At 44.8% G+C, this 21,541-nt stretch overlaps 1 protein-coding gene across 3 annotated transcripts in view; it reads left to right on the plus strand.

Annotated features, from left to right (window-relative positions):
* CAMK1D (calcium/calmodulin dependent protein kinase ID) overlaps positions 1 to 14,591 on the plus strand; it is a 209,881-nt gene extending 195,290 nt beyond the window's left edge. The window contains exons 9-11 of one of the 3 annotated variants that reach the window (XM_085082821.1): positions 2,781 to 2,868; positions 3,392 to 3,530; positions 6,910 to 14,591. In XM_085082821.1, the coding sequence (XP_084938947.1) occupies positions 2,781 to 2,868; positions 3,392 to 3,530; positions 6,910 to 7,031 (349 nt within the window). In that variant the 3' untranslated portion in view covers positions 7,032 to 14,591. The remainder of the gene's footprint in view (positions 1 to 2,780; positions 2,869 to 3,391; positions 3,531 to 6,909) is intronic. The other 2 variants (XM_085082831.1, XM_085082839.1) reach the window with 2 other exon arrangements.
* The last annotated feature ends 6,950 nt before the right edge of the window (positions 14,592 to 21,541 follow it).

A 21,541-nucleotide genomic window follows, 5' to 3' on the forward strand; every position in this document is an offset into this window, starting at 1 on the left:
GAAACCACCAGCATTTCAGAAAATGATCCCTAAACTAAAAAAAAAAAAAAAAAAAAAAAAAAAAGCCAAAAACCAAAGAAAAAACCAACCCCCCAAACAAACAAAACCCAGAAAAAATATATTTTATATATATATAAAGCCTGTATTGGAGCTATTGGAGCTACACACCCAATCAAAAGCTTCATATGACAAAAATGTATTTTTAAGTCCTTGTGGAGACTGGCAAGAACGATCTTCTGGAAGAGCTGGCAAGGGCACCATGCCCCAAGACCTTGTTCTGTCCCTGTTTCCAAAACAAGATTTGACAAGTGGGAAACAGGATCTGTTACTGTAGAGTTTGTTAACCAACTCATACATAAAGCAAAATGCGTCACTGATTTAATGGAAAAATATTCTTTGCAAGTGTAAATGAGTTTTCTGTCTTGGTCTTTTTGATCAGTTACTGAAGGGATGGTTTGGCTTGTAGTTTCTTCTGAGATCTGTGCTGTGATGGCCCAGTGCTCCCAGCTGGTGTGTGTTGAGGGCACCTGCCTCCCCCAAGGAGGTGTTCTTGGATAGAGCAGAGTGCTCATGACATTTTGGAGTGCCTCTGTCTAGAGGTTGGTGTTCCCACCAGGAAACACTGGTAGGGCCTGTCTGGGAATGTGGACTGCTTGGATCCATCAGGGTCTGTGCTGAGCAATATTCACTGTGCAGGACAGAGGATGGAACAGTGAACGTGATGTGTAAAGCAAATAGTGCCTCACAAAGCTTTTTGTCACCTGGCCCCAGTGAGAAATCCAGGAAATCCAACATGCTTCCCTGTCAGTGAGGTGATCAGAAGGTATCATCTTCAAAGAAAGATCTAAAGATCATCCAGTTCTCAGCCAACACCTCCCTTTCTCCATCAACAGCACAGGGGCCCAAGAGAGGAAGTCAAGTGCCATTTGGGAACCTTGCTTTGCCCCATTCTTCTGTCTGCTCAAGGCAGAGGCTGCATGGTGGTGGCAGTGAGACAGGACCCTTTCCAGCTGGATGAGAGTTATTCAGAATGAGAGCCCAGCTCCTTCCTGCCCACAATCCTGCTGGCTCCAGCACTCTTGAATAACCTGATAGAGATGAGCTCAGTTGCAACAGGATGGGATTGGTGGGTCTCCACTCTTGGGACATGAGGGTTTAATCCTTCCCCCCAGGAGCAGGTCATTCCTGTCATCTCTCTGATGATGATCCTGGGAGATTGTTGCCAGCAGGAAGGACAGCAGAAATTTGGAGAAGGCTGATTTCAGTGCTTCTTAGATGTGCCATGGACATGAAGGCAGAAAGATCAGCATGTCCTTAGAAGAACAAGGTTACAGTTTGGAATGATCTGGACAAAGCAAAGGGGATGCCTTTGATTCACAGGACACATAAATGGAAGCAGCAGGCTGGGATATGTAAGCAGAATTTCATCTTCTAAGAAACACAAAGCAATGCTGCCATTCTGCTGCCTTAGTTGGAAAACAGAACAGTTCGGGTGCTGCCCTCTAAGGAAGATGTGGATTAGTTGGAGAAAGTCCAGAGGAGCTCACTAGATCAGAGGATTAGAAAACATGAGTTATGAAGAAACAGTGAAAGAATCAGTTTGTTTAGTCTGGAGAAGAGAAGACGGAGAGAAGTCATGATAACAGTCTTCAAATATGTGAAAGGATGCTTCAAAGACAAAGGGAATAAACTATTTTCCATGTCTTCTGGGAGACAGTGAGACACTGGAATAGGTTGCCTCAGGAGTCTCCATCTTTTGGAAATCTTTAGGGACTTATTAGTCAAATATTAGTCAAAATTATTTTGACAGAGCTGGGGTGGGCAGAAGGACTAGATCAGTCCTGAATCCTCCAGACCTTCTGGTTATCCTGTTGGAGCTCTCCAGACTAGGAGACTCTGGTTCTGATGGATTATTTAATTTCTTACAATTTTTTATTGCTAATGGACTTTTTTTCCTACACTGTGGCTAAAAAAATTTATTTCTGAAAGCATCACATACAACATAGAAGGCAATCTTTGCCTCCTTGCATCACATGCATTAGATAGCACTAATTACTTCAGAATATGGCCCAACATCAGTTTACTTTGATGCCTGCTCTTCCAACAGATCTCCTGCCTTGAGGACTTAAATAAATAAAAAAAAATCTCCTTAAAATAACTGTGTTTAGTGAAGATTCAAATGTATCTTTATCTGTTAGAGAAACTGTGCAAGATCAATCAATTTTTTTATGTTAAGTGTTGCTCATCTTAAGTTCTTTGTGCAGCCTGTGCTGCTTTAGTGAGTGTCCGTGTATCTGCTTTACTGTAAATCTACATTAATCATGATGAATGACTATATGTTGCAGGGTGGCAGGAAAATCTCCAGTGCAAACAGAAATCAGACAGGTTGGAGTGGCTCTGGAAGCTTCTGCATAGCTGAGGCTAAAAGTAGTCTCAGCCTGTTGATGTTAAATCTTTGGATGTAAAGAAAAAAAAAAGAAGGTAGAATGTTTACATCTGGGGCTGTAGTGGTGATAGAAAGCAGCCATCCACTAACAAAATCAGCCTGTACCTCTTTGTAGCTGCCAGACCTACAAACCTTATCTACACTGGCTTTTATTGCCCCAGATTTTCCACCACAGCTGCCAGCAGAGACAGCCGTGGGAAGTTTGAGCCCTTGTGTGAATGAAATCATCATCACTGCAGGTGTAGTCACACCTGGGACCAGCCTCTGCTGAGAAGAAAGAGTATTCAAGGGGAGGAAAAGATCTCTTAAAATGTGCCTGCTCTGTCCATTTCAGGATCGCTGGTGATACAGCACTCAACAAAAACATCCACGAGTCGGTCAGCGCTCAGATCCGCAAGAACTTTGCAAAAAGCAAATGGAGAGTAAGTGACCTGTCCTGGGGACTGACACCAACACACAGCTCTGCTAACACAGTGGCCATACAGCCACCCTTGCCACGTGGTAGTGCTTTTGTGGCCCAAAATTGTGGTCAAAATAGTTGGTCCAGACTTAGGTTACATGGCCCTGCAGGGCCTGTTATACAGGATGGTGGTGGCCAATGGCAGATGTAGTGAGCGTGAGAAATGGGGCTGGGGTTGCTCATAGGTAAAGCACCCATGGTTATATGTGGAGTGGGGTCAGCACCATGCAGGGACATGAAAAAATGCATGTTGGGGGTGGATTTGTCAAATATGACTTCCCTCCTAGGCTGCTGCATCCAAGCTGTGCATGAGGAGGACGAAGGTTTTGATAATACTGTTTCTACCTTAGAAATGAGAATTTAGGAAAAACTTGAAAAATAACAGGCTTATTCCCTTCTGACTCTCAGAGCAGCCAGCAGAGGAAGATAAGTAACCCACCTCCAACTTTTTCCTTCTCTATTTCTCTCTTGCTGCTTTTCTCCAGCAAGCGTTCAACGCCACGGCAGTCGTGCGGCACATGAGGCGACTACACCTGGGCAGCAGCCTGGACAGTGCCAGCGCCAGCGTGTCCAGCACCCTCAGCCTCGCCACGCCGCTCCCCGACGCAGCCACACGGAAAGATTGTGAGTAGCCAACATCCTGGGAAAGCTCCCTCCTCAGAAGCTGAGCAAATCCATGGGATCCCCATTTTCTCTTGACCCCCAGGCTGCAGTCCTCGCTGTGCATAGATTTGGCTTTGTGCAAGCAAGTGTTTAAAATAAGGACTTGATACAGACCTAGGCTGTCATTTTTGGCTGGCCAAAAATATAGTTTCAATTGGAAAAGTTTATGCACTAAAAAAAAAAGGTTTTATCTTGGTGATTTTTGAGAGAAAACCACAATTTCTTGTGGAGAAAAAGGGCTTTTGCTTGGGAAAAAGACCCAGACCCACACAGCCAACAAAATTTTGTATTTGGTTGGATCTGAAAAAGTTTACTCAAACTATTTATGTTTGAGTTTCCAGTATTACGATGTGGCATTTTTCTGTAAGAATTGTCTTACTTTCCATTTCCATTTTCCATGGAGAAGACTGATCCTGCCAGTCATACCCAACTTCCCTTTTCCTGGGCCAAGTTAAGCTCCTGCACGAAGAGGTTCCTTTGTCTGAGCAGGACTCAGGCTCTGTGCACCACAGTGGGACTTGGCCCTCTGCTGTGTTTGTTTTATGCTATAATTGAGATTTGCAAGCTGCCCAATGGACTCAGATGTTTGGGATATATACTTTTTCTGAATGCCAGGGAAGAGGACATGGAAACAAAGGGATTATTTGGAAGCCAGAAATGCATCTTTTGCAATGAAGCTTGTTTATTCTTTGGCTTCTGAGCATTTCTTTTATTCTCTTCTGTCCATCTGTAGATATTTTATATTGTGAAATGGAGGCATGTGGGCTTTACAGTTAGTGGGGATTTATTAAAAGTGCAACACCAAAAAGGAGTGCTTGTAGCTTTTGCTATTGCCAGTCAGTGCTTCGCTGTGGACTGAAGCAGTCATTTCTAGACTATACCCTGCACTATTGCAGAGCTGAAAGCACCTATTACTCAGGATGGATTTTGGATAGTGCTGCTTTCTGCCTCTGCCACCCCTGCTTGCCATCCCCTGTGCCACCAGCCACAGTCCCCTGGCTCTGTGTGAAGGCTGTTTCCTCTTCTCATGAGCATGGTTTCCCCATGGCTGGGGTGGTTCTGCCCTCTGGGTACTCTGTGAGATGTTTTTTCCAGCCTGTGCTGTGGCTGAGCCAGGGGAGAGCCCCTTCCCTCTGCATGCTGGGCCTGATGGGGATTCATACCCAGTGTGCAGTTTGTGATGCCCAGTGCCAAATCCTAAAGCTGCTGCCAAAAAAACATCACTGTGCTCCTGGCGCACGCATGGAAGCTACAAAGGAGCAATGCTGGCCATCCTCAGAGCACTTCCAACCATGCCCTGGGCATGCAGAAATGTAGAAAAACTCGTGCATGGGAGAAACTTGCCTTGATTTTGATTCCTGCTGCAGTATGGCAAGGCTAGACCCCAGTCAGATCTAGAGCATCTGATGCCTGATTTGCTGCTAAACTGGTGGGTGATTAATGCTGTTAAACTGGTGGATTATTAATCTCCATCAATCCATTTGAATAATCTCAGATGATGTTAATTAATGGCATTGAGTAGCCTGAAAGTGTTAAAACATGTATGAACAGGAAGGGTGGGAAGAGAAAGAAATCTGTTTAACCACTACAGAACCAGCAGGTCCTGTGCAGAATCCAGCCATACTTTGCAGTGGTCAAGAACTCAGTCAGGACACGATGGGCACGTGTGTTAAGATAGGATGAGTCTTTACATGCCAGAAATACAAGGCAGAAAAATAATGGAAGATTTCCAAGCATCCCAGGTTAAGCCCAGCTTGGCAGACAATGCAGAAGAGCTTTCCTTCCTCAAAGAAATAATTTAAAGAGTTAGGAGATGCTGGAGCCCCAGAGAACCAATGATGAGAGCCAGCAGCAAATAGAAGGAGTTAAGAGGGAGCTGACGTATCAAATACATCCTACCCAATACCTCCTGCTAGGAAAAACGAAACCTCTGAGGTCTCTGTCCTGCCTCTTCCTTTTCTCTGGATACAGATTCTTTTCATGAGAAAGATCCCATGCAGCAAATTACATGATCCAGCTGTGCCACCGTTACACAACAGAATGCTGCCAGATACTATTAATAGGCACTTAATGAGCTCTCCAAATAGTTTCAAATGCAGCAGTTTCACATCACTGAAGACAATTAAGTATGGCCTTTGCCTGAGAGTAGGTTATGTCAGGCTGCATCTGAAATATCTGTTAGTAGGACAGAGCAGAGATCAGGCATTAGGCTGGATTATGCTACCTATCAGAAAACAGGAAGGGATTCCTAAGGGAATCAGCCAGGATTTCTCAAGTGTATTGGCCTGATTCTCAGTCCATGGCTGGTTTATTCAGTTTAGTCATGACTGGACTGCCTAGATTATTTATAGGTCCTAGATCTCTGTATTTTTAAGGTAATAGATAAATTGCAGTGTGAAGTCAAGTTGTCAGATATCAATGGGAAATGGGATGCAGCATAGTCATCCTTGAGGTTGAAATGCCATCTTGAAGCATGGAAAAGTAGCTAAAAGTTCTAGCATGTATCAAAAAGGTCCTGAGGAATCAAAAGGCCGTGGCAAACTCCATTCTGAGAATATATTCATATAGGTTCCATCTATCCTTTATTGACTAGTCTGGAAAAATGAACTCTATTGCTAATCGCTCTGAGCCTGCATCTTATCAGAACGAGATGACCATGCCAGGTCCCCATTCAACAGCTTTTCTTACACCAGAATACTGCTACTCAAGAGATACTCAATCTCACATCAACCTGCCTCTCAGCTGGAAGTCCTGGAGACATCCCAGCAAAGCCTGGAGTGATGGAAGCTGTCACTAGGGTGATGTCCAAGTCACACAAATTTACATTCCCTCTAGATTTACTGGAACTCAGCAATGACTTTGACCCACCATACTTCTTTATCAGCAGCTTCCCAGGATGCCTGGGGAAAACTGTTTGGCCCATGTGCAGAGTCTGTTCATTTAGCTACATGGCCATGATGAGATGTTTAATCATCTTTAACGTGCCCAGGAGGAAATTACTCTGAGCAAGTACAATGCCAGGGGGATTTTTGAATCCCACAACTCCTTGTCTTCAGCCCTGGAAATATGGCATCAGTGTGGCTGAACCTGTACCAAAGCTGGATGTTGAGTCCCTGTGAGATGTGTGTGCACTGCTGGTGGTCACAGTAGGTGAATGACCATGGGCAGAAGATGCCCAGTGAAGGTACCCAGCCAAGCCACCACTGCAGGAAGAGCAGCAGCCCCTTCTCCAGCCGCAATCCTCTCCGCTCCGTAGCGTGCCACGAAAGAAACTCAACTTTGCCCACATTCCCGCCTCCAAAAATAACATTTCTAACTGTGTTTCTGGCTTTCCTTTTAGGTATGTCTCCATCCACTCTCTGTAGTTTTGTTTCATCTGCTTCTTCAGGCGTTTCTGCGGTAGGAGGGGACCGGAGACCCAGACCCACCACAGTGACCACAGTGCACACAGGGAGCAAGTGAGCGCCGGGGCGGCGAGGAGCGGGCAGGCGGCGGGGCTGGCAGGCAGCTTTGGTGCCATCCCACCCTGCTCAGAGAAGGACTAGAAGAAAGAAGATTTTTTATGGCCATATTTTATACTGCAATTCTGAAATGTTTCATTTATCACAAACTGCAATGACTCCAGGAGGAACGGAATCTAACAGTCTCTGGTGCTGTACATATATATACATATATATATATATAAAAATATATATATGTATGTGAGTCTAGCAATGTTCTAACTAATGAACACTCATTCTTTTCCCCAGTGATTTACTCTTTTCTCGGTGTAGGTAACAGTATATGTTGTATTTTTTTCCATTAACTACAAACATCTCAACTGGATTATTTAAATAGAGATACTTTTCTGAGCATTTTTTTTCTGTTAAAAATTACTTCAAGTAACATCCCTCTTCCAATTTGCTGGGGGATAGGCTATTTCTGTAGGTAGGAATTGACGTTAACTTTGCAGCGTGGGAGGATTTCAATGGCATGCCATTTCTTGCTCCTCAAATTGGACTGCAAGTCTGTCTGGCTTTATCAGAGCTGTTACTGCTCAGATTAAGAAACTGCTCCTTTCCTTCCCGTCGTCCTCCTTGAAGGCCATGGGGAGAATTAAATTGCCACCAGCTGGGAGTCAACTCATCCTTGGCCTCATTCCTGTGGTGCTGGGTGTCAGCACCCTTGTTTCAGAGGAGAGGCAGGGACACGGTGTCAGGCAGGAGCTGAGCAAGAGAAATGGCAGAGCACAGTCCTATCCTGCAGCTCCCATCTCCTTCGAGTCACTGTGTGTTTTGAGCAGCGGGAAAGAAAAGGAAGCTATGGGGCTGGGAATCATCATCCTCTGCTGCTGACTTGCTGTGCTGCCCTCAAGAAAGACATTTAATTCACCAGCCTTCCCACAATGTGGCCTCTGGCATGGGATGCATCCAACCCAAGGGCTTCATGGCAGAGGTGCTGAGCACCCACAGCTCCTCAGGGCTTTGCCTGGCATTGCTGATGCTCAGCACCTCCCAGAATGGCTAAAAGCGGGGAGAGGAGAGGAGTGGTGCTTGAAGCCCTGTGTGAAGCACTGGCAGATTCTTGGGTGCAAAGTGGGGTAGTGCAGCTCCATCACACTCAGGCCAAGGGTTGACAAAGAGTGCTGAGCTTGGAAAGCAGGACCTTGCTGAAAGGCACAGGCTCAGGCAGAGGCAGTGGTGGCACTTGCTCTGCCTCCTCCCAAGCTCATATACCAAAGCAAGCCAAATTTACCTATTTTTTGATCACTAAATGCATGCACTTCCCAGGCTCTTTGTGTTGGTGCATTGTTCAGGAACAGCTGCCTGTTCCTTAATACACAGACACTTGTGCTGCTGTGTATTAAAGCAGCTTGAAACAGAGAGGAGAGCAAATTTGTTCAGATTTGCTAAAGGGCTCCAGATTACTTCAACACCATTCCCATCTGTGATTTTACTTTGAGGAGGTGAGAAGGGAGGCAGGTGACAGAGGCAGAGGACCTTCACTGGGCACTCTGAGACCCTCAGGTCTCGGACAGGTCCATCCCTGACAGAGGCACAATTCCCTGCAGCGTGCTCTGTTGCCACACTTTGCCTCATTTATCCTGCACAAGAAATTGTGAAAGCCAGTCACAGACAGAGCTGAATGTATCAGGCAATGGTGCCTGTGCTGGGAAAAGCCATAAAATACGCATTTTTCATTGAGACTTCTATGTCCTGCTCCAGCTTTAGTTGGTTGGCTCAAGATGGCAGAGCTGGGATTTCACCCATTGTACTAAAAAAATCAGGGGGGGAAAAAAGCTGGAGAAGCAGGTGGTAGTGAGCACTTACTGTTTGAAATTACCACTCCTTCAGTGGCACTTAGAGCTGTTCCATCAGATCTCTAGTTTCCTCTGCATTAAGCTGCTCCCTGATTTCAGAGGGTTGTGGCACATCTGAGTGCCCTGTGAGCCCCAGTGCACCCCACCGTGCTGCAGCTGGGATGGATGCTCACACAGAAAAGGTTTCAACTTCACTTTCTCATTTTAGGAAAGAGAGCATATACTGAACTGTTGGGGGCTTACAGCAAAACTCCATATAATTGCCATAGTGAAGACTTCTGACCAAGATTTAGGTAGAATGAAGGGCAGGGGATGTCCTTGCTGCAAGTCACACTCCTGTCCCCGTCCCCTGGCCATTGCCACCATACACTTTTTATCAGCCTTTGCATCTGAGCTCTTAATGTCTTGCCGCAAAAGCATCAAAACATGAGTGTAACACAAGTTAAACTCAATCTAAGACCATTTTATTTTACCAGCCTGAGTAAGGAAGTTTTAGTTTTGAGAGACTCCAACCACAAGAAATTCAAGATACTTTGAACCCCCATGATTTCATAAGCCCAGCTGGCCCTATTCTGCTCCAGTTACAGGGTGAAAATAGTCTACCAGTTTGGCATCAGTGGAGTTCCCCACATTTACACAAGTGCAATCAAAAGCAGGATTTGGTTAGGGAATAATTTTGTCTTTGTAGAGCAGTTTTAAAGGTTATGGCTCAAGTTTTCCCTCTGCGCCTCGTCTTCTGAAACCTGAGGTCTGATTTGAGCTTGACCTCAGCAGCTGCTGTGGCCACTGATCAAAATACAGCATCCAAATGAATCTTGCAGGAAAAAGAAAAGCAAATGGGTTTCCATCTCCAAAACAAAGAGCAGTGACAGGAGCAAAGGCAGACATGCTGTCCTGCAGATGGGGGTTCCCATGTGCTGGCTGCCCCTCCTTGCTGGGTGCTTTCTGTGGGTTTTTTTTTTTTTTTGTTGGGAGGGGTATTCTTTCCTTCCATTGCTGGAATTAGTGTGATTTGGTTTTGTTTCTGCAAGTAATATTCTGCCTTAGTGGTGTAATTTATCATCGTTCTCTTTGGCTTGCTATCAACTGCTGGGATCTTAAGATAAGAAACAGAAGCACTTAAGAGCAAAATTGTTTCTTTCTGCTACAATTTTGGTGGTGGGGAGCTCTTCTTTTTTATCAGTGAAACACAGCTGGAGACCTGACCAAGGTTCACCAAAGGCTTGGAGATCTCTCCTGAAGCATCTCTTGTTTAAAACTTCTCAGTTTAAATCTGGGTAAATCTGTTAACAGGAATGTCTTGGCAGCACCCAGGCCAGATTTATGGGGGAGGGCTGGAGATATTTGTCCCTTGGCAGCACAGCCTGCTAGGGCAAACACTCCAGCCTTGCTTGCCAGGGATGCTCCAGTGCTGTTGGGTATCCTTCCCCTGCCTCAGCCCTGCTCTGCTCAGCCACTATCATGGGAGAATGCAAGGCTGGAGTAAATAATGTGGGTGTGGGGAGAAAGGCGTAAAAGCCCCACAGTAGAAGATTCAAAACAAATCCCCAGCCAGCCTTGCCATGCAGGACTAGGTAGAAACATCACTCTGGGCTCTTTTCCAATTAACTGTCCTACTAAACAATCTGTGATTTGCTGCTTGCATGAGGACTTCAGCCTGGACTTTGTTTGTTACCCTTTTCTGCTTTACTTTACTGGTACCGATGTGTTTTTCCTTTGTAACTTGTTTTCCTCAGCTCCTTCCCCTTCTTTTTCTTTGCTTGCAGCTTTGATTGTTGATTTTTACCTCCAGAGTCACAGAGGCCATCTCTGATGCCAACAGCAGTGCTCTTGCTGGGAAAACAAAACAAAAAAAATATCCAGAAAAGCTCCAGGTGGCCCCTTGGCCTGCAGAAGAAGTTGTGAGGACAGGCTGCCCATGAACTCTGTGAGCTGAAAGTCATATTGCAGTGGCAGGGGCTTCTGCTGATGATTTTGCATGTGACTTCATTCCCAGTGCATCCCAAGTCTGCTGGATCACCCCTTCTGCAGCACAAAATGGATATTGGCCCTGCGGCACGGCTAGTGGGGAAGTAGGAGTGTGGGGAAAACCTGGCAGTGTTGCTTTCCTGAGACTGTGTCACTCTGCTGCTGATGTCCCTTCTGTCCTGGTTGCTGTTGTACAGGTGCCATTAGAGTAGTGGGTACAAAAAAAAACAAAAAGAAAAAAAAAAAAAAGTAAGATTTTACCTATGCCGTGTGTGTCTGTTATGGTTGTGGTTCTGAAATTAAACCAAGCAGTGACCAAGGTTCATTCCTGACATGAATCAAACACAAAAAGGGGTGTGAGCCCACTGGTAGACATCTCCATGTAGTTCTGCTGTACATGTTGGATAGGGGTTTCTGCTGTGCATATGTCCTGCATACCTCCATGGCTACTGACAGTATTTTTTTATTAGCAGCTCTTCTTTTGGATCCCTGCCTGGTTCTGAGGGAAAGCAGGTCTTGTCCTAAGGTTTTTTCTGTCCCAGGAGCCAGCATAACCCCTGCACCCAGGCTTTTCTCCCCAAACCCTCCACAAACCAGAACATGGGCCTCCAGGGTGCGCATGAAATACAGTTGCAGCTGGCCCTGAGGTTCTCCTCTTGCTATTTTTGAGGAAACAAACCCCCAGAGAAAGCCAAGTAGCTTTCAGCCATTGGCAAGCAGAGAGGATATTGCCCTTTGATGTGAACTTGGCATTAACTAGATCAGCTCTAGGGAAACCTGTGCTATTACTTTCTCCTGTGATAACAGCTCCAGCCCTGAGCAGCACTGGATGAGTACCAGATAAAAACACCAGGTTGACTTTTCCCGCAAGATCATGCAGGCTGCAGCCTGTTCTTTTTGCTCTTTCCAAAGAATCAGGGGATTCATCTACTGGCAAAATAACAGTTTCTAGGCTGAGCCCTAAGGTACAGAAGTAGCTTCCATTCAGCATATGGAAATTCTCATTTGATGTGATTACTCATGTTCTTGCTCCCATGCATATTTACCTGTCTGAATTGAGGCCTGAATGCATCCCAGAGAGATTATTCATGGGAAGGGAGTTTTGCCTTTCTTATTGTGCTTATTTGTACCAGAAACTCAAACACTCATTCAAGCAAAAAGCAGAAACACACACGGAGACCACAATATCCAAGGAAAACAGCATAGAGAGCAAGAGTGGAGGATTAGTTGGCAAATCACTGTCAGCAATGGCTGAGTGAGGGGACAGCAACCTGCTCACAAATGCTGCATGAACAAGAGTTTCCCCTGGTAAACCAGCCATCCCGTATTTCACGCCCAGCAGCAAGTTTTACACAATCCCTTTTGTTTTCCCTCACATCCCTGCAGCCGGGTCCTGCCTTCCCATCCTGTCTGTGGGGTGCTCTGGTCTCTGTGACACACGTGTGTTTGTCTGTGCACATGTGCCCTGTGGCCCCAGGGATCACAGATCCCACCACTGGGAGATCAGGAGTTGGTCCAGGATTTTTGGTCTGACTTTGCACGGTTGGGTCAAAGCTGTGTAAATAATGTTTGTAGTGGAGAATAGAGGCTCTTTAGCCTGGACTCTGGTTTTCAAGACCCCCTTCCCCACCACAAACCGTGCCACCTATCTGTCCAGGTAGCTTTTTTTTTCTTTTCCTCCTCTTCATAAGTGCTAAGGTCAGTAGAATGGCTCTTACAGTTTTTCCATACTCCAGAGTGGAATCAGGGCATGTGCGCTCACAAGTGTTGTGAAAAAACACTGCTGAACTAATGATGACATCAACTGTCCAATAAATGCATGATACTGCACTGCATGTATTAAACTGCTGTTCACTGTTTCTGTATTTCCCGAGCCTTTTCTTTATGCACATTCAACCCAACCTTCTCTCTGAGGGAATTACTTCTATGTATTGCTTTTAAGTGACTCAATGTACCTGTAACTCAAAATCCATTGTTAAGTTTAAGTAAATGCAAAAGCTGATGTTTTGTAAACAAGATACTGCAAAGCCTGGTAATGTATTTTGTTTTTCTGTTGAATGCTCTGCAGCATGTACAGGAAGAGTCACCATCCAGAGCAGCTTAAAATTATTCAGCAGTCACATACACAGGTCTAGAAACAGAGAGCCGGGGAGGTGAGAATCCCTTTTTTAATACCCTTATCAATCTGATATGTTTCAAAAATTCCTTCCCTGGGTCACTAACACTCAGCACTACCAAGAAACATGTTGGTGTATCTCTTTGGTTTTTCTTTTGTTGTTTTGGTTTGTTTTCCCTAGTGAAAATTCAGATTGGTTCACTCAATTCTAGTATTTTTCTCCTCCTACAAGATAGGTCTTTCTCACCTGTTGCAGAATGAACTGCATATTGGGGACCAAGATGCTGTGATTCTTTACCTGCATAAAATAGGGCAGAGAGCTGAGCTAAACTCTCCCATCCTTTCCGAAGCATCACCACCTAAATACTGCCTTTTAATCCTTGAACCTCCAAGTAATACCATTTATCCATGGAAGAGTTTGGTGTGGTACTTTTCCTTCTTCCACAGGGTAGCCATGCCCTTGCCTTCTTTTCCCTTAGTCATTGACCCATTTTCATCTGTGCTGGTCTTTCCAAGGCAGGGTATAGGATGGCTCCATGGTACTTGAATTAGCTCAAATTTGGTTCCAGCTCCTGAGTGGCTGTAATGTGGAAGATGCTCGAGTTCCCAACACTCAAAGCAGATTCATCTGAAAGGACTGGGAAATTGCTCTGTGTTCCTGTCAAGAGCATTTCAAGCAGCAGAGCTGGAGAGCAAGCACCATGCTGGTGGCATAGTCCTTGGAAATTATGCTCCATGGTGTCCAAAAGCACCAAGAAATCTTGAGCCCACCTTCAAGGCTGGTGCTCAGCCAGGGCTGTGCCATTGCTGAATCACTATATGGCAGCACAAAAAATCATCAGTTATAGTTGTAAACCAGCCTGAGTTCAGATTGCTGAGGCAGAACCTGGTGTGTAAAGGCTCCATGAGGAGGTGGATGTGTGCTGTGGTTCCTGGTGGGTGGGAGCTCCTAGGGGGTTGCTCAGAGCAGCTCTGAGCTTTTCCATTTCTCATCTTGCATCCCCTGAGCCCAGCAGGGCATCACACATGCTGAGTCTTATTAGATCAAGCTTTGCATGACCCCAAAGTGAGGAGTGTGGAAGGTTGCAGCTCAGTAGGTGTGACTCCTGTTTCTGGTCAACGCAACGTCAGTGACTTGCTGTACATTGACCTCTAGTTGAGAAACAACATTTTGGTCCATCTGGGCCTTTTTAAAGATAGATATTATATTTTAATCAGCAAACAATGGGAAAAAAAAAAAGCCTAGTCTGCCCAGAATAGTGACTCCCCAAATATCCCCAACTGCAAAACATCCCTCAGTTGACTTCTAATGAAAATGCAAGCATGTTTTCTACAAAGGCTTAAATCTTAATCAAGGAATGTCAGTGTGCCTAATATTGCAGGTCTTGTGATTGATACAAGTTCATAACAGCATCCATGTCCAAAAAGAAGGGAGAATGTGTATTTACTCCATGCATGTATTAAGGCATTGCAAAAGTTTTATCTGCGTAATGAGTTTGCAGTTCTGCAAATTGTTAATGGGGCTACATCGCAAGTGGTTCTCTGCCTTGACAATCATGTATACATATCGAGATTTCTATCATAATGACAATTTAAAGGGATGACTAATTGTTTTCCTCCAATAAATCAAATTAAATCAGCCTGATGTGAAGTCTGATGTTTTTGAGTGCGTGAGTCTCTACCCACATGCAGGAAAGGGAGTGAATAATTTTTGTGGCTGCTCCACTGCCCTGTTGTGTTTTATGCAATGATGTTCCTTTATGTCCCAAAGGAGAATAATGAGATTTTCTTTCTACCCAGTTAACTCCATAGGGAAATGAATACAAAGGATGATTTGTCCTTCAGATGTTTCCTAAAGCTGTCGATGGAAGTGGTGTTGAATGTCAATATATGGAGACATGGCTGTCTCCTGGGCACTGAGAATATCTGTGTAGGGCTGGGGACAGGACATTTTTATTTTCTCCTCATAGTTTTCTCCACTGTTACTTCTTCTTTTCTGGTTTTCACTCACTAGCACACAACAATTTCTCCGCCTTGAAACAGGTGGCAAAACCAATATGCCCAGCAGGGAGAGTGGCCTGTGCTTAAGGTCAAAACCAGGTAGTTTTAGACACCTGGTTCAGTAACAGAGCTGGAACAAACAGCAGTGGCAATGGCCAACTCATAGCAACATAAGGAGAAGGGCAAATTACTTATAAAGCTTTTGTTTTTTGAATGAAGAAACAACACCCAGAACCAACATGATAACTATTTGAAAGCTGTGGTGTGCAACTGTGTCCTCAGAATTAGGATTTGATGGTGTGCTGTACCAGGACAGGTGAGATGGCCTCTGATTTGTGCTCTGAAGAAAGCCCACCCATGGCAAGGTACATCTTTGGAAAAGTACATCCATGTACAAAAATGTTGTCTGGAAGTGTGTTGGAGGTGGTGTGTGACACTGAGGCACAAACATATGATTTGCAGAGTCAGGAGGAGCAGCAAATCCTGAAGAAAGACTGCACAGTCTTCCCACATGACATAAGCTTGAACTATGACATTTCTCTCATACTAAGGACCTCTCTCCCACCTCTGTGTAAGTTAGCTGGATTTGGCTCAAATTTGGCAGACTTACAGAAGATGGAGATCTATCCCATATTTCACTATGGAATTAAAATCTCAGCCAGGAAAACTAAAACCTTCTTATGTTTTGGTTTTAAAATTATGGGTTCCTCCATAAGTTCAGTGGTCACTCAGAATGCACCAGGGTCTTCCAAGATCCCAGTGAGCCTGGGCAGAAGATCACCCCAGGACCACTGAAATCCTGATGCATGACATCCTGATGATGTCATGTCAGTATTTACTTAATCTTTGTACATTTTCTTCGCTGCTTTGTGCTCAGCCACAAATTCTTGGCTGTTTGCAACAAGGGAGATAAAACATCAGTACAGAGAAGCCAGAGGGGCAAGACCAAGATGCAACTGCAGAAAATATTTTTCTTGCAACCTTGCCAAAATCCACAGCCATGTTTACACTGGAGGGAAGAGGATAGTCCTTACATTGAAGGTTTTCAGAGTCTTGGTATGCTCTGAGGTATGCTTATGCCATACATCAGCCTTTCTTCGTGCTGCACCAAGCCTATTTCTCACTCCTCTGCTCTCCAGCACTGTCCCTTGGCAGAACCAGGGCTCCAGTGGGCTGTGGGCAGCTCTTCCTTCACAGACAAGAGTTTTGAATGAGTGATGTCTGTTGAAGCAGAGGAAGTGCAGGTGCACAACTTTGAGGACCATCCAAGCTGAGCAGGGATAGAGCCCTGTGGTCCAGGTGCAGGTGATGCTGAGGAAGAGACTTTCTGCACAGGGCTTTCCAGTCCAGCACTTGTGCAATGTAAACAGTCCTACCCTCTGTGCTTATGCCTACACTGAATCTCTTCCTTCAGGCTAAACCTTCCCAGCTGGTCTGTGAATCCACAAAACCACATTGGTCTTGTGAGGATCCCTTTGGGGATCTTTCCATGAGGAGACAACTTGGGCCTGCACTGCCCAAAGGCAATCCCAGGGCACTCTAAGCTGTCATAGGGATAGGAGGATGTGCTGTTCCCAGAATTATGCTTCCTCCCAGCTCTGGACATCTCTCAGGGTGAGAATCCACCCACATCACTGTGGGTATGTGCCCTGCCTAGCATGTCTGAGTCCCTGTTTGGTGGGCCTTCTCAACCGTGCTGAATTATTGTGATGAAAATCACTTTTTATAGCTGTGCAAGTAGGGAAGAGGGACCATCTGGATTATCACTGCAAGTATTCAATTGAGTATTTCCAGATTGTTTGGCGTTTGGGCTTTCTGAATTACATTGGGATAAATTCCTGACTTCCAAACTTTGTTTGCTTATCCTGAATTCAAAAGTTTCTTTTCTTTTTTAATCTTATGGGGTTTTCTTTTTATAATTGCAATATTCTGATAAAGTTACGGTCAATTAATGATTCGTTTACCTTCTTCATAAAAGTGTTTTGTTTAGGGGAATTAATAATAATAGAGCTGAGAGGCAATTTGTTGTTCCCATCAAACTCACGAACTTTGTGCTTTCTTTGGCGCCATATAGACTCGTATGTTTTTCATTTTCTTCCTTTAGGGCAGGAGCAAGGGCTGTGTTCACATCTGTGCCTCAGCTTGCAGTCTAACAGTGACCAGAAATGCATAATGAATCTCACACTAATGCTTCTTTTTGTTGCAGGCCAGCTGGGCCAGTACCAGCCATACTAAAGAATCACATATCACATCTTCAAGTTTGAATTTGCTTGAAGTAGCATCTGAAAAGTTATTTTCCCTTGCAGTCTCTGACCTAATGCAGCTCAGTGTAGCACCTAAGTGGATGAGATTCCTGTTCCACCACAAAGGAAAAAACCAAAGTTATAGACCAAAGTTATATGGTGAGCCTTCTGACCATACTGACCTTCAATGGGAGTCAACAAATAGAACACAGGCACACAATGGACACACACTTGGAATTGTAATATATGTAGTACAAGACAATGTTTTATATATATTATATTATTATATATTCTATTCTACTATACTATATTATACTATGTTGTACTATATTATACTATATTATATTATTACCATATCTCTATCAGACCAAAGCAGACAGAAATATGGCATGAATTGGCACTAGAGTGCTGTGCCTTGCCAGTACTCAAATGATAGGATTTTACCATGTATTTCAATTACCTTTTGGTCACAATATCTAAAGAGGGAATTCATCTCTGATCAGGTTAGGGCTGAATTCTGAAGGCAACGTGCAGCTTCACTGCCATGAAATGTCAACAAGCTCACTGCTGAGTCCACTGACAATCACCTTAAAGGCTTGAATTGAGGGACTTCCAGCTCCTCTTCCCACTCTAAGTATTTGCAGTATTCAGAGGGCACCATGTGCTTGAGCTTCCCAATGGTTCCCATTAAATCTATGGAAAGAGCTGACTGTCCAGCAGTTCCTCTGGAAAAAAGTCAGAGACCTTCAGGAAGGAGACAACTAGGAAGGCTAGGAAGGGTTTGCTAGCAGAACACCTGGGGGCTTCACTTACCTGTCCAAAGGAGGTGGTGACAGAGTGATGAGATGATTTAGCTGCCAGTGTGGCTGTGACAGGGTCCTGACACCTCCTCCTGGAAGTCCCTGTGTCCAGGGATGCCTAGAGCTCTGGATGGCCTGGCAGGGCTGTTGTGCTGTGCACCCAGGCTGTGGTCCCCAGCAGCTGAAGCACCTGTACCAGGCTGTGCCCATTACCACTGAGTTGGTTGTAGTAAGATGAGCTGAGCACCTCAGCTGCAAAGTATTTAATTCTTAAAATTCTCCTATGGTGATGTAATACAGTAATTCTGTTTAGCTGCAGCCTCATAACTTGTTTTGATTATCTGTGGCCTTATGGTGGTGATTTAAACCTACTGATATATTGATTCAGTCTTAATTGGGTCCTGAACTGGGTCATTGCATCATTCTATCTTTAATTGCTTTAATGGAAGTCTAGCAAATTAGGCTGGTAATATGATTGCTTAGTGGAATTCTTGCCTGTTCATGCTTCTTAATGAAATCCATAAAAGTGAAAAAAGGAATTAACTTATCCTACTAAATTGCCACTTGTATTATGGAGTCTGAGCAAAACTCAGAAAATCAATTGGCAGTGTCCTTGGGTCTTCCTCCAAATATACGTCCTCAGAAAGAGAAAACTTTGCACCTCAGCAAACATCCCCACAAAAGCAGAATTAAAGGAAGAAAACAGTAAAATGTGAAGCTAAAACCTGGGTTCCAGTTCCCATTTCTCTGGTTTCCTTTAACTTTGCATGTAAATCATTTAGGAGAAGACCTAAAACCCTACTTATGTCCCAAACCTGAACTTCAGCCCAGTGGCTAGAGTACACCCTGGGATCCCTCCTGCTCTGGGAACCCAAATCCCTGTGAGTTTTGAGGTCTTTCATCATGTACCCAAAAGTTTGACTCATGCCCCATTCTCTTTGCTGTCAGTTTGGTGCCCAGAAAAACATTTTAGGCAGAGGACTCAGCACTCGCTGTGAGAAGGACAATTTTCTCCCCTCTGTGTGTTGTGACATCCTTGAGAAGCATCTGTGGCCCTCGTGGCTGCCCTCCATCACCACTGGCTGCTGCCTCTTGCCTGCACAGCTCCTTTCCACCTCTTCCCCTCTGGATTTCCAGCAAGGCTGCTGCATCTGCAGTGCATTTTCTACCCACTGGGCTAATGAGCTCTGTGTTGCCAAAGCTGCCTGTAACTTCTTAATATCCCCCTGTTTTATGGCTGGAAATATGCTGCTTCCTCCCACTCCCTGCTCATCAGTGAACACCGTACTTCGCATCTCACTTGACCCTGACTCCTGCTGCAGAGAAAATATCATTACTTACCAGCAGTGCAGAGCCCCCTGCCAGCCCTGCTCATATACCCTGAAGCCTGTTCCATAAAGAATACAAAGAATCTGCTTCAAAACTGAATTTGCGAAACCAAAGAAAATCTGCAGTCAATTAATAGCAATGAGAATTAAGAACACAGTAGATGAGGAATACAAAGTTCAGATCAGCTTGATCCCCAGCGTGACAATGCATTTTATTTCATCCCTTGAGGAGAAGAGGGATTTTTGTCTCTGCATGGGCTGTAACAATGTGGCTGGAAAGCTTCCATTATCTTTTAATTAACCAGTGTGATTACATTTTGCTTTCTCCAGCCCGTTTAGCCCCTGAGTCAGTGCACAGAGCAAAGTACCAGTCAGGGGTGCTCCAAGTGCAGCACTAACCACACTCCATTGACCAGAGTGGGCTCTGGAACCCCAATATCTGTCCCCAGGCTGTCCACAGCTCTGACGGCACCTCCAGTCCCCCTGCCATGTGCAGGGACACCTTCTGTTATCTCAGGTTGCTCAGAGTCCCATCCAACCTGGCCTTTAACAATTCCAGGTATGAGGCATCCACAGCTTCTCTGGATAACCTGTACCTATGTGCCACTCACCTCACAAAAAAGAATTTCTTCCTTATGTCCCATCTAAACCTTAATTTTTGACCAAGCACTCTGTCTTGGAGCAATTTCAGGTAGATGGTGGTTTTTCTCTCCGTAGGGTGAGATATCAAATGTGTGGCTACAGAATGGACTTCCCAGGTGACATCAGGATGGTGATTTCTGGCAGAGGCTGTTAGCGAGTGGCAGCACCTGGCCATCACATTTCCCTGTACAACCCAGCTGTGGTACAATGCTGGGGAACCACCAGTGACCAGGGGTTAAAAGGAGATTTGGCTGACTGTCTGCAGCTGAAAAGTGTTCAACCATTCATTATAACCTGCCTGAATTGGTGTGGATTTTCCACAGAAGTAGGAGTCTAGGTATAAAAATGCCCTCATCAGACTCCAGCTCTTTGCTCCAGCGATGGTGATGGTAAAAAATCAGCAAAAATATTTAGAGAAAATATTTTTCAGTTGCAAACAGTTGACAGATTGGAAACTACTTTTTCCATGCACTGAGGCAGAAACCAGCACCAGCATGGAAACTTCCAACGTGAACAGCGTCAGTACAACTACTGAAAGTGTTGTGAAGTCCCAACTACCCTGCTCTCCTGTTGAGCAATGCTGCTTCCAGACACAATTATAAGGTACATTTCCTAAGGCAGGAGTTTGGTCTTCATCTTGTGTTCATGGGGAGCAAAATTAAGAATGTGAAAAAGAATAGCTTGTAATCCTGAAAACACCCTGAATCACCTATGCAGGGACGAGAAAGAGATCAGGTTATAAGACATTTTCTTTTTACTACAGAAAAGGTTTTCATTGCTGCCAGTTTCCAACTAGCACACTGTACTTATAGGTGCATATTGAAATTTCTAACATCTCTGAAACAAATAATCGGAAGACAGCATAACCCATGATCTGCTTTCCTGCAGCAAGGACTGCTTTTCCTGGCATCATAAAATGGGAAAAATAATTCATTGACAACAGTGTGTGACATTTTCTCTTCCTTATCTCTACAGGCCAAGTCTCCAGCAAGCAGGGTATTTCAGAAATAATCAAAAGAGAAATATTAAAAAGAGGAAAACAAAACAGTTGTCCTGTTCCCATGGAAATGCATGGGAAGAGTTCAAGTGAGCACCCCTTCTGATGTGCTCATGTGTTTGTCCTTGGAGGCTGGGCAGAGGTCAGGAGGCTCATCCTCTCCATGGTCTGCCTGGGGTTTACTTGTATGGCAGATAAATAAATCCCTTTGGCCTTGGAGGTTTTCTGCTTTTCTCTGGGCAGGGCAAGTGGAACAGAAATGTTATCTGGCACAACCTGCTGGTTTGCACCTTCCTCCTTCCTTCTTGCTGGTCCAGCCCTTCCCTGGTGGGCACAGCTCAACATGAGGGTCTCTCTGACCTCTTCCCAAGCCACCAGTGACCCACTGGAGCATCTGCCCATCTGCCCATCAGTCCAACCCTTACCTTCTGGGTGAGAAAGAGATGAAGGAATTGGGCTGTGAAGGTTAAAGGAAGTGGGTTTGCTCCTCTGGTCAGCTGTCCTGAGACTCCACCCAGAGTACTGCATCCAGGTCTGGGATTCCCAGTGTAAGAAAGTCGTGGATCCACTTGAGTGTG

The sequence above is a fragment of the Lichenostomus cassidix genome, chromosome 1Aa, assembly GCF_008360975.1.
Source record: "Lichenostomus cassidix isolate B80296 chromosome 1Aa, HeHo_3.0, whole genome shotgun sequence".
NCBI lineage: Eukaryota > Metazoa > Chordata > Aves > Passeriformes > Meliphagidae > Lichenostomus > Lichenostomus cassidix.